At 36.7% G+C, this 12,552-nt stretch overlaps 1 protein-coding gene across 7 annotated transcripts in view; it reads left to right on the top strand.

Moving 5' to 3' along the window:
* The window catches only part of ctnnd2b (catenin (cadherin-associated protein), delta 2b), a 145,038-nt gene extending 132,486 nt beyond the window's left edge, over positions 1–12,552 (top strand). For all 7 annotated transcript variants that reach the window (XM_056477004.1, XM_056477046.1, XM_056477030.1 and 4 more), the window contains 5 exons: positions 1,191–1,275; positions 1,511–1,637; positions 5,316–5,447; positions 7,492–7,568; positions 10,277–12,552. In XM_056477004.1, coding sequence (XP_056332979.1) covers positions 1,191–1,275; positions 1,511–1,637; positions 5,316–5,447; positions 7,492–7,568; positions 10,277–10,522 — 667 coding nt within the window. In that variant the 3' untranslated portion in view covers positions 10,523–12,552. The remainder of the gene's footprint in view (positions 1–1,190; positions 1,276–1,510; positions 1,638–5,315; positions 5,448–7,491; positions 7,569–10,276) is intronic.

Raw genomic sequence — 12,552 nt, 5'->3', positions numbered from 1 at the left:
CTTTTTATTTAAAAGGCTCACCAAAGCAGCATCAACTGCATATTTTACATTATATCTATTTTTAAATGAACTCATACAAGAATTTGTAAATAAAATAAATAATAAAATAGATATAGTGCATATAGATTAAACACAACCCTGGGGAGCTCCAACTGAAGCACACATTTTATCTGAAATAAAACCTCCCATTTTAACCTGTTGGATTCTAGAGTAAAAAAAAATGGTCACTCAGTCAATCATTTTATTGTCTAACAATTGCTAATATGCTTGGAGAAATACAATTAAAAGCCAATGAGAAATCCAGAAAAATTAATTTTGAATGAGTTTTCGGTTTCTCTAGATAAGAGTACAACAGGAATAATATAGTTAAAATTGATATGTGAATTGCAGAGGATCTATAAGATGCTGTGTTTCAGATAAAACATACTTCATTGTGAGAACGGTTTTGGAAAGCATATTTGGAAAGTGCAACCAACAGCCTTCTCCTTCATGCAAGCCAAACCTGCTCCCAGGAGATATTAGGATGGATGGAAGTCCAGTAGATCCAGTAGTGTTTGTGAGCTATTGCACTGAATCAGTCAACTCTGAAAGTGCATAACAAGACACAACATTTAGTTAACTGTTAACTTTACTCTACTGTTTATAATAGTTTATTCTACTGGGATGCATTCAAGTTAAGACTTTTATGTTACAAAACAATATTTCGAATAAACGCATCTGTTTTGATGCTTCTGGACATCACTTTGGCCACTATAAAGGATCAAAAACTATTGATCCCAAACTACTTCAGAGCAGTATTTTTTAAATGAATTGATATTTAGAGGAATACATCTACTCAGCATTTACAGTGTATGTTATAGCGTTTATGGTTGCCTTTGGAGATTATTTTGAATTTAGAAATTCATCTGGGTTAATGAAATCTATGCACACGGCTGAACTCAGATTGTTTTACTGAGCTATTTATAGCCAACTGTTTGTTTATAGAGCTGAGATTGTACTTTTTATAAAGTGTCTGCATTTTATTGTGCAGTATGATTTAGTTTGCACTCTGCAAAAGTAAAAATGAAGCAATCTATTTTATTAGCAGCCCCAGAAATGGATTAGAATCTGAACATTCATTTCCTATATTGCTTATGTCATTGCCAATGGGGCCTTGTTTTATCCATTTTCTCCACTATGTTTCCCTGCAGACATACACCGAAAGTGGTGAAAGCAGCATCTCAAGTTCTCAATAGCATGTGGCAGTACAGAGACTTGCGGAGCCTCTATAAGAAGGTAATGAATTTGGTAGACCTTGCTGTTTTTACATCTCTTACATTCACATCTGTTTACTTTTGAATGGGCATCAAGAGACATTTCTGCTGCCAAATAAGTATATCTACAGAATTAATTTCTATTTTAAAGCATTTCTAGATCGAATGCATGAAATGTTGGTCTGTGTCCATCTTACACTTGTAACCAGAAAGTTTTGATGAGTGATGTTTCATGATCCAATTCTTTTTCATAACAGGACGGTTATTCTCAGTATCACTTTGTTGGCTCTTCATCTACAATTGAGAGAGACAGACAACGACCTTACTCCTCCTCTCGCACTCCATCTATCTCTCCTGTGCGGACCTCACCCAATAATCGATCAGGTGAGAGCTGCTCCGCTTTCCTCCATTTTGACCACAAGTGATATCATTGACATTTTCTTTGCACTCTATCGTCAGCGTCTTTATCTCCTTGTCAGGAGTAGATTAGGGGAATACAAAAAGTACTTGGAATGATCAAAACTACTTATTTTTAATGCAAGTAGGCAGTGAGTTGCATAAACACCTAGTCAACTAATCAATCTGTATAATAGGATTGTTTCAGATGGACAGAGTGCACTGAGGTGGAATTGGCCAGGGGCTTGAAACACAGTGAACTGTTAAACACAATGCTCAAGGTGCTGGAAATGCTCAAATTTGGCAGAGCATCTCATTTTTTTAATCAAGCTTATGTACGTTTTCAGTGTTTTTAGGCATAATGAATGATTTCTGACCTACAGTAGGCCTAGCCTGCTATGGGCTATTTCATCGTTTCACAGATGATCTATTATATACTTTACTTTTAGGCTTTATGTTGTTCCAAACATGTATTTTGCTAAAAAAAAATGTGTCTTAAACACTTTCAGTGACTATGGTCGGTTATATATTAAATTCAATTCAATTCATGTTTATTTCTATAGCGCTTTTACAATGTAGATTGTGTCAAAGCAGCTTAACATAGAAGTTCTAGTAAATTGAAACAGTGTCAGTCCAGTTTTCAGAGTTGAAGTTCAGTTCAGTTCAGTTCAGTGTGGTTTAAAACTGCTGAAAGTCCAAACACTGAAGTGCAAATCCACCGATGCGCAGCTCCACAAGTCCCAATCATATTGACAATTATATAAACCATTATAGGGGCTGTGAATATTTTATTTACATGAACTAATTTTTTTATTAACGTTTCTATTTAAGGTACAAGGGGCAGAAACTAATTGTTGGATGTTTAAAAGTCAACTTTTTTATCACTTCATACAGTGAAAGATATTTAGTGCTAGTATGATGTTGTTCAGCAAGCAATGCCAATATATGAAACTTAGGAAACCAGAAGATATAAAACTATGTATGGGATATGCAGTACATAAACCCTTAAAGGGATAAAATTATGTTCAGCATTATGCACATTGTTTATAAGGAATTATAATACATTTAGAGTATCCTTATTATGCATTATAAATACAGGCTTTAAAAAAATGCTACAGTGAAATTTAGACATGCAGATAAGTTCACCTAGGAACTTGTTTCAAGTTGTATTTTTTCAGCTTGAAGCCCTTCATATAAAGCATGTCTCAAGTTTAAGACATTCAAGGTAAACAGCTCATTCCGGTTGCGTCATCATATTAAAAATTACTTAAAAATGAATTATAAAAAATTGTTTAATTAATTATAAAAAAAAAATATTTATTTCCCAGGGATGGATTGCAGCTGGAAGAGCGTCCGCTGCGTAAAACATATGCTTGATAAGTTGGTGGTTCATTCTGCTGTGGCTACCCCAGATTAATTAAGGGACTAAGCCGAAAAGAAAATTAACGAATGAATGAATTAAAAATAATTTATATAAAAATTGTTTTTAAAAAGAATATTGTCACATAATATGGTGAAAACTTGCGGTTAGAAATTCCTATGCATTTTTTTCCACTCAGAAAGTGTGTATTATGCCATCATGTGATCACTGAGGGAACACAGCTGTCATGATCTGGGTACACCATGATATTTGTGCATTCCAGCTGATAGCAGGACAGAGAATAATGTACTGTACTATCTGTTGGGGCGCTGCGTGTATCCTAATTACACATCACTACAGAAGGGTCTGTTCTGTTCAATTAACACGCTTTGTTTAGCAGGCGCTGTCCATTCTATAATTGTGTTTCAATACCAATGTTTATTTTAGTAGATTTTGCTTTTGCACTTGTTACATGTCTAGCAGTGCTGCTGTATCATCTCCAGCCTGTGATGAATCAGATTCCTCATTATGTTTATTCAAGTGTGGACTAAGGGCAACCTGAATATTAAATGCTCATAATGTGCCCGAATATCATGGGACAAACAATGAAGGGCATATTTATTCTACCTGCTACTCAGGAGGGTGTGGTGGGGAACTATCCCAATGTTTTTATTCAAGTTGTTATTCTGAGGGAATTTAAAATGAGCACATTTGCAAGTAAGATTGTCATCTGGTGGACTAGACTGTGTAATGGACAACGGATTTACTTTTAACAAAGAGTCACTCATTAGCATTCAGAATAATCAATGATGGCACAGAAGCAATTCTTACTGATAAATACAACGACATGTTTTGTTTAAAATCAATCTTTTTCCACCTTGTGGAACCTTCACCATATTCACAAGAAACAAAGGCATAGATCAATGATGCCATGACTGAAGGGCGTCACACACCGGCGGGACACGGTGCGCACATTACAGTTGAAAGTATCGCACACCAGACGCGCATATTTGCATGTTATTTAAAATCAAACTAATCAGATGGCGCTCTGTAGCGCAGCAGAAATATGAACAGTGCCCTGAGTCGTAGCTGGGCGCCACGGACAGCTGCCGACTTGCGGTGCCGGTGTGTGTACCCTGATAGAAACCTATGTTTAGAATTCTAAAATGCATGGAGCTGCGTGGTACGACGCTGCACGTCACCGAGCGGCGCTTCTGGTGTGCGACCTGATTGAGTGTGGAAACATAGGATGAGTTGTCATCTTCCTTACATCCTTCCGGACTCCTGCAGAAATCTGCAAAGCATTTTTTGAAAGCATTTGGGATAACGTAAGTTACAGAGGTCAGCAAAATATAGAACACTATTACATTTGAAATGTTATATTAAATTCTATATCACATTTTGTGCCTTTAATGTCCAAGCATTTTCTTGAAAGGAATGTTCACCACAAAAGGACACTTTGCTCTTACTATAATTACTTATATATAGATGATTTGTTCTCTCAGTAAAAAGTTCTAGATGAAACCATGGTACTTAGTGACTCATACAATGCAAGTCGATGGATACTGACAATTTGAAAGTCAAAAAGCAAACAAACGTATCTAGTTAAAACAAAATTAATAGCTTCGGCTCCTGACAATACAAGGTTTGATTAAGCGAAACATTGGTCTGCGCTACACCCTGAACATAATTTATTACATAATCTCCCTTAATTGCTTTAATTAATTAATCTTGGATGACCTGAAGATGAATAAATTGATAGCAAATTTTGATTTCTAGGGAAACTGTCCTTTTTAAAAATAATTTATTTTATTTTTGTTAAATGAAGCTCATATTAAAACGTTATTTTAATGAAATTTTATACTACGATTTCCATAGTAAATTAGCATAATTAATCACTGTTATAAAGTGTTTTATGAAGTGTTACCTTCTGTAAATCACATCTTGTAATGCACTCCCTTACGGAAAGTTTCTAGACAGCTTTATTTAAGTGAAAACCAAAGTGGCAAGAAAGGTGAAATAAATGACTGTTGAAGGAACGAGTAAGAAGCCCAGACAAACCCAATCAATTACCTGACCAATTCCATTTAGCAATTAGGAGCAGAGCACTGACACTTGTTTGCCTCGAAAGGCAACAAGAGAATTGCTTCATTACAGTAAATGAGTTTTTTATGTAAAATAAAAGATCTTTTGATGGAATGAGATCTTATTGGAATTTCAAATTTGTCAAGACACTTTTGCCTGAGCGAACAGGCTGTTATTGAGCCCTTACTCACTCATTATTGGGTGTTTTTTGTTTTTTTTAGCAAGTGCCCCCACTTCGCCTCGAGAGATGATGAGCTTGAAGGAGAGGAAGACAGATTACGAGTCCACTGGAAGTAACTCTACTTATCATGGAAACAAAGGCGAGCACACCTCCAGAAAAGACGCTATGGCAGGTAAGGCCGCAGTTCAGGTGTTTAAAGCTTGCATATAATCGCCACCAAGTCACTGACATAGCCAACTCTGATTATAAGACAAACCATCAAATATACCTTGACCAAAGGCAAAGAGATTTAACAATCCCATATAGAAATCTAATAAATGGCATACAAGTTCATATTTGGATTTTCACATTGAGTCCCTGTAGAAATTATTATAGTCACATTACACCCTGCTTTCAAAAGACTTTCAGGATAAAGTTATAGAAAGGCACAGGTTAGGAGAAGGCTACAAAACATTTCCAAGGCTGGAAAAGTTTTTTGGAAAGAGATTTGATTTCATGCTGTATGACAAATAAAGTAATTATTTCAAAGGGGTATGATGATTTCTTTTTTTGACACTGTATATAAAATATATGACGTATGATGAATGCAACATATATTTAGAAAATTTCAAAAATGGCTGTATCATATAAAAATAATTCTAACATTTGATTTTTTAAATATGTTCATATGCGTTTGAATAAACGCTCACCGCCCACTTTATTAGGTACACCTGCCCAACTGCTCGTTAATGCAAAGTTCTAATCAGCCAATCACAAGGCAGCAACTCAATGCATTTGAGCATGTAGACATGGTCAAGACGATGTGCTGCAGTTCAAACTTTCATGCACAACCATCTCAAGGGTTTACAGAGAATGGTTCGAAAAAGAGAAAATATCCAGTGAGCGGCAGTTCTGTGGGCGCAAATGCCTTGTTGATGTCAGAGGTCAGAGGAAAATGGCCAGACTGGTTTGAGCTGATAGATAGGCAGCAGTAACTCAAATGACCACTCGTTACAACTGAGGCATCTCTGAACGCACACAAGACATTGAACCTTGAGTCGGATGGGCTAGAGCAGCAGAAGACCACACTGTGTGCCCCTCCTGTCAGCTAAGAACAGGGAACTGATGCTGCAATATGCACAGGCTCACCAAAATTGGACAATAGAAGATTATAAAAATGTTGCCTGGTCTGATGAGATGCTGTGACATTCACATAGAATTTGGCATCAACGACATGAAAGCATGGATCCATGTGTCTTGTGTCAACGGTTCAGTCTGGCGGTGGTCATGTAATGGTGTCAGGGATATTTTCTTGGCACACTTTGGGCTCATTAGTACCAACTGAGCATTGTGTCATTGCTGACCATGTCCATCCCTTTATGACCACATTATACCCATCTTCTGATGACTACTTCCAGCAGGATAATGCACCATGTCATGAAGCGTGAATCATCTCAGACTGGTTTCTTGAACATGACAATGAGTTCACTGTACTCAAATGGCCTCCACAGTCACCAGAGCTCAATCCAATAGAGCACCTTTGGTATGTAGTGGAATGGGAGATTCGCATCATGGACGTGCAGCCGACAAATCTGCAGCAACTGTGTGATGATGTCGTGTCAATGTGGACCAAAATCTTTGAGGAATATTTGCAGTACCTTATTGAATCTATGCCACGGGGGATTAAGATAGTTCTCAAGGCAAATGGGGTCCAACCCAGTAGTTGTAAGGTGTAATAATAATAAAGTGAGTGTATATATAGCCATATATAAAACAAAAAGCTAATATATTTAAATATTTGTGTGTATATATTAAATCCATATATTTTTGTGTCATAGTCATCTGGCATATAATGCCATATATCAGGTTTCTATGCAGGATTGCTACAGTATGTAGCCTTCCTGTTGCTCAATTTCATGGCGTTAGCAATGGCAAGGTTGTGGTTTGGACACAGTAGAAACTGATCAAATGTTTTCCTTCAGTGCAATTGAAGTCACTTTGGATAAAAAAAAGCATGTGCCAGATGTGTAAATGTAAATGCATTAGTAACAGTTTACAGTTTTATTCACAGAAAGGTATCTGTAATCTCACCTGTGCATCCTGGTGTGATGTACTTTATCTCAACAAAATGTTTCTGCACCTGTAAGATGATGTAAACTCCTGCAGTTCTGGAGTATATAAAAAGCGAAATCACCATCCGGTCCTCTGAGAGTCTTTATAATTCTCTGTCTCTGCAGCTCAAATCTCCAGTGGAACATCTACACTGTTCAGAGGTGCTTACATGTCTCCTGCTGATGACATCAAGCATAACCAGGTGAGCTCAGCACAATGTTTCGGAGATAGTTTACTGTATGGTTGCATTATTTACAAAACATTAATGACAAAGTTTGTTCATGCTAGCTCAGGTCTATTATATAGTATTAACTGACTTTTCTGATTTTAATAATGATTAGTAAATGTTGAAATTAACATCAACCAAGATTAATAAATACTTTACAGGCTAATTCAGGACATTTTGAAATGTCCCGTCAATATCAGCATATGAATAGTAAAAAGGAAACAATTGTTAATTCTTGGTTAATTATGAGCAATGTGAAATGTCCATTTTCCTTTTACCAGTTCACAAGTGTGAGAAGCTAGAGATATACAGTGCTTAGCATCATTGAGTACACCCTATTTTGAAAACGAATATTTTTATCCATTTCTCAGTAAATAAAAGACAAAGCCGTATAATAAGAAAATGTCAGTTTGCAACATCAAGCAGCATCACAAGCTGTTTTTAACGTCTAAAAATGAATGAAAGTGAATGAGACCGGAAGTCTCGAGCCAAAAAGATTCAAATGGCTGCGCCCGCTCGTATGCGAAGGATAAGGTGAATAGACTTCCTATTAAAAATATGAATTTAAAAGATAGATTTGTGAGTGGTGTACTCATATATGCTGAGCATTGTATATTACGATTGTACCAAATAACCCTGTAATTTAATTAAATGAGAAATTTAGTTGCTTTTTAAGGACTGACTTTAAAATTGCATTGATGATTCCTGCATAAATATATATGAGCTGTTTATTGAGTCTGTTTCTCACATCTAATAGACTTTATATTAAATTAGTAAACTTTATCAAGCATAATATGGAGCTCAAAATCTATGACAGATGTGTGACCCTAGATGACAATATAAGTTGCATGGGTATATTTGAGGGAATAGCCAAAAACACATTGTATGAGTCAAATTTTGGTAAAACTTTATTTTGATGGTCCATTTGAGTATTAGTAGAATGTCTGCTTAATATCTGCTGATACTGCTCCTTCAACAGACATTTAACTGACTATAAGAAACTTTGTAAATACATGTCAATTTACACTAACCCAACCCTAAACCTAACCTAACAGTCTACTTATAATCTAATGAGAATTAGGTGGCATGTAGATGCAATGTAACTTAAATTCAACAAACGACCATCAAAATAAAGTGTGACCAATTTTTTTTTTTTTTATTCCAAAAAACATTAGAATATGAAGTGAAGATCATCTTTCATTAAGAATTAAAAAAAAATTCTTCCATACATATATAAAGTGTATTTTTAGGCTAATTCTCCTTAAGTGAAAACAAACACCTCCACCTTTATTTGAAAGACGGATAAAATATTTTTTGTGTGTGTTTAAAAGTGGAAAAAAAATAGGTTTTCATTAAGAGGGTCTTTAAAATCTTTTTACAAAACATGGAAACCTTTGTTGAATTATATTGACTCTATCGATGTCCCAATCACCAGCGATCTAATCTTTGTAGATTGCTGGTAAACACGCAGATCACCATAGAACTACAAATCCGCCATGATATGGACTACAGATCCAGTCATGCACCAGTCACACGCACCTGTTCCGGATTACGCTGATTGCACACACACACATAACTGGAGGATTATTACGAACTGATTTCAAGGACTATTTATACAGCGCACATACACACATCAGCGCTGAGTCTTGTTTAGCTGTATTGTGAACATTACGACACGTTTCTCTCGCCTTGCTTTGCCTTGTTTAGATCCTTTCCTTGTTTTATTGTTTATTCCTGTCTGCTTTCTGCCTTTTGACCATCTGCCTGTTACTTGACTACGACTCTGGATTCTCTGTATGTATCTGATTGCCCCTGTGTTGACCGTTGCTTGCGTGACCCTTCTGTTGATTAAACCTGCATTTGGATCCACATTCCTTTGTCAGCGTCCCATCACATAACAATTGATCTTAAAACAGAAGAGGAATGAAGCCTTTTTGTTATTATATTTAACTATTATTTTTTTTCTTTTTACATTTACTGTGTTGTTTAATAACTATATTGTTTTTATGGTTATTATTTCTTGGTTGTGAAAAAGCTGAAAAGTGTGGTACTTATTTGTATATGTATATGATATTGTATTTGTACAAAATGTTAGTAAATATATTTAAAAAACATATTTGATCAGCATTATGCATCGCTAAGAACTTAATTTGGACAGATCAGATTTTTAAACAGTATTTGATAAATTTTAGTAACATACCATACATCAATGTTTTATTCCACTAATTTATTCAGCTTTCAGACAATAAATGAATCTCACTTTCTAGAAATTATCCCGGGTCACAATTGTGGTAAGGTGTGGATGAAAAAAGAGTCTTTTTTAAAGGTACAGTGGGGGGAAACTAGACGAAAAAAACAAAACAATTCAATTTAATTCATGTTTATTTTTATAGTGCTTTTAGAATGTAGATTGTGTCAAAGTCACTTAACATAGAAGTTCTAGTAAAGTCCAGATTTCAGAGTTGAAGTTCAGTTCAGTTCAGTGTGGTTTAAATTTAAAACAAAACAATGGGAAACACTAGATGAGATGAAGCTCCTTTTAAAAATATCTCATAGGCTCCTTTCTTCATAACATTACTACCAATCGGGCTTGATTTGAATTGTAAATGAGATTCTTTGCATCTGAATATATTTATGTCACCTCCCAATGCAGCTTCCTTATGCTCTCATTGTTTTTCCGTCAGGTCTCGGCTCAAGGCAACCCTCCAGAGGCCTACCCTCCCTTCCAGACTCCCCCAGGAGCCAACTTTGAGGAGCCGTACTACGAGGACCAAGCGCATAAAAGGCCCCCACCTGCCGCAGACGGCACCATGCACCTGGGACTGAAGTCCACAGGCAACTACGTGGACTTTTATTCGGCATCTCGCCCATACAGTGAACTCAACTACGAGACGAGCCACTATCCTGCCTCGCCGGACTCCTGGGTGTAGAGGCAGGCTTGAGGCGGCTGGCAAACAGACACCAGACCAGCATGTGCATGAACACTAGTAGACATCTCACACTCGTAAACCTTCAGTTCGGTTCACTGCTCGCACCACAGTGGCCGGTGAGCACGGTTAGGAAAGTGCTTGGAGATTTTAGGGAAGACGCGCAAGGAATGCATTTTACCAAACGGATTGCTTGAACTTTAGCATCGGAGGGAATGAAAGCAGGAAAGCGGAAGATACTATATGTGGCGCAGAGATGGGATAGTTACGTGAAGCACAAGAAAATGACATTCGACACAAGCTAAGGAAGTAGTTTTCACACTTTCTTTTGTTTTTTGACATCTCTTTTGGTTACACCATGCTTTTTACGGAGTGCTCCGGCGCACTCTAAGCCTTTGTATGTTCTTGTTTTTAGGATTTCTTTTTATTATTTGCTTGTTTTTGTACCTCCTTTTTAACTTCTTGAGTCTGGTGTAAAGTACTTGTTGTATATTACAGATGTAGATACAAGGTGCATTGTGTATATTACGCAAAGACTTCAGTGTCCTCCCCGCGTGGCTCGATATATCCTTTTATTTTCCTGTATTTTGAAAAAGAGAGCAAAATACGGTCCCTAAACTTCAGCGTCCTGTTCTATGGGTGAGAAAATGCGATAGAAAGGTTTTGCTTGCTCTAATGTTATTTTTTTTTTTTATGAGAGGAAATTACTTACTACTGATGACAGAGCATCACTGCCTGGACAGAGTTTACCACCAATAATAAGAACAATTTCAGGCATATCTGTCAGTTCTTTTTCTGTCACTTTTTTCCAGCTGTACTGACGTAAAGACTGGTCATTCCACAATCCGTCGAGTGATCTGTGCTTAGTTATGTGCCAAATGTGGTAATCCCTGAGCCAAGGGGTGCTGTAGAGCTGTCGTTGAAGATACGCTTTAACGACGAGTCACTCGTTTAATCGACGCCCATTTGTAAATGCTTTTTTTTTTTAAAGAAAAAACGCGTTTGGACAGCATTCACACTGTAAGAGGAAACGGAGGGACAACGTCTTTGACAGCTACTTCCCCTCCAAAGATGTACAATTAGTTGACGCTGTGTTGTAAAATAGACATTTGCAAAATCTGCTTTTTTTCTTCCAGAAAATCAGTGGTTCTTAAGCTCATCGTAGACAAATCTGTCAATAGAGTATGGATATATATTATATAAATACAAAATATATATATACTTTTTATGTGCAGATGTGGATGTCACCTAACGCAGAAACATTGCAAAGAAAAAAAATGCTAGTTTAAAAAAAAAGCATAGGGTTTTGTTCACCTTGATTTCTAACCAGATGTTGACCTCCTGTTGTCATGTTGTTGCTGTGTAAAAGAGGCGAGACCAGGGCTCAGCGAGGGCCGATGTGATGGCGTGTCTAATATTGACTTGAAAAGGTGCTAAAACCACGCTCTAACACCTTTTGGCACACACCTTGCTACCTTTTATTATTGCGTTTTGAATGTGCTTCATGTCCTTAGCAAAACGGATTCCACTAAAACGAATAGCTTCGAATCTAGAAGTAGAGCTGTGTGCGTTTAGACACACCTCTTGATTTACTTTTTTTCTTCTTGTAGGTAATTGCCTATATCTCAGGTCATCTTATTGCAAGAGAAGATGAGTGAACATTCCTCTTTTGACTGAATGGAGAACGAAGAATCAAACTACCCTGTAATTTTAGCGATTTTTCAAACTGTAAATTTCAAGTCTGGCAGAGAGAGTGAGAGGGAAGGTCTGAAGCAAGCCCTGGTCTTTCCTTCATGTCATTTTACACTTAGGTAATTGTCAGATGCAAGGATTCAGGATGATCCCCGAACTCACATATCTTCAGCACCATTGATAGTGAACGTCTAAGAACAAGCAAAATATCTGTGAAAAGTAGACATATCAGACAACCTGTATTGAAGATGTAAGTAAAACTTTTTTTTCTGTTGCTAGACAAAGTGTTTGAGAGAATTGTGAACCTTTTTAATGCCAGGTTGCAACTGCTATATAAACTA

This window comes from Danio aesculapii, chromosome 2 (genome assembly GCF_903798145.1).
Source record: "Danio aesculapii chromosome 2, fDanAes4.1, whole genome shotgun sequence".
NCBI classification, from domain to species: domain Eukaryota; kingdom Metazoa; phylum Chordata; class Actinopteri; order Cypriniformes; family Danionidae; genus Danio; species Danio aesculapii.
The sequence above is the reverse complement of the archived record's forward strand: the minus strand, read 5'-3'. Positions and strand labels throughout refer to the sequence as shown.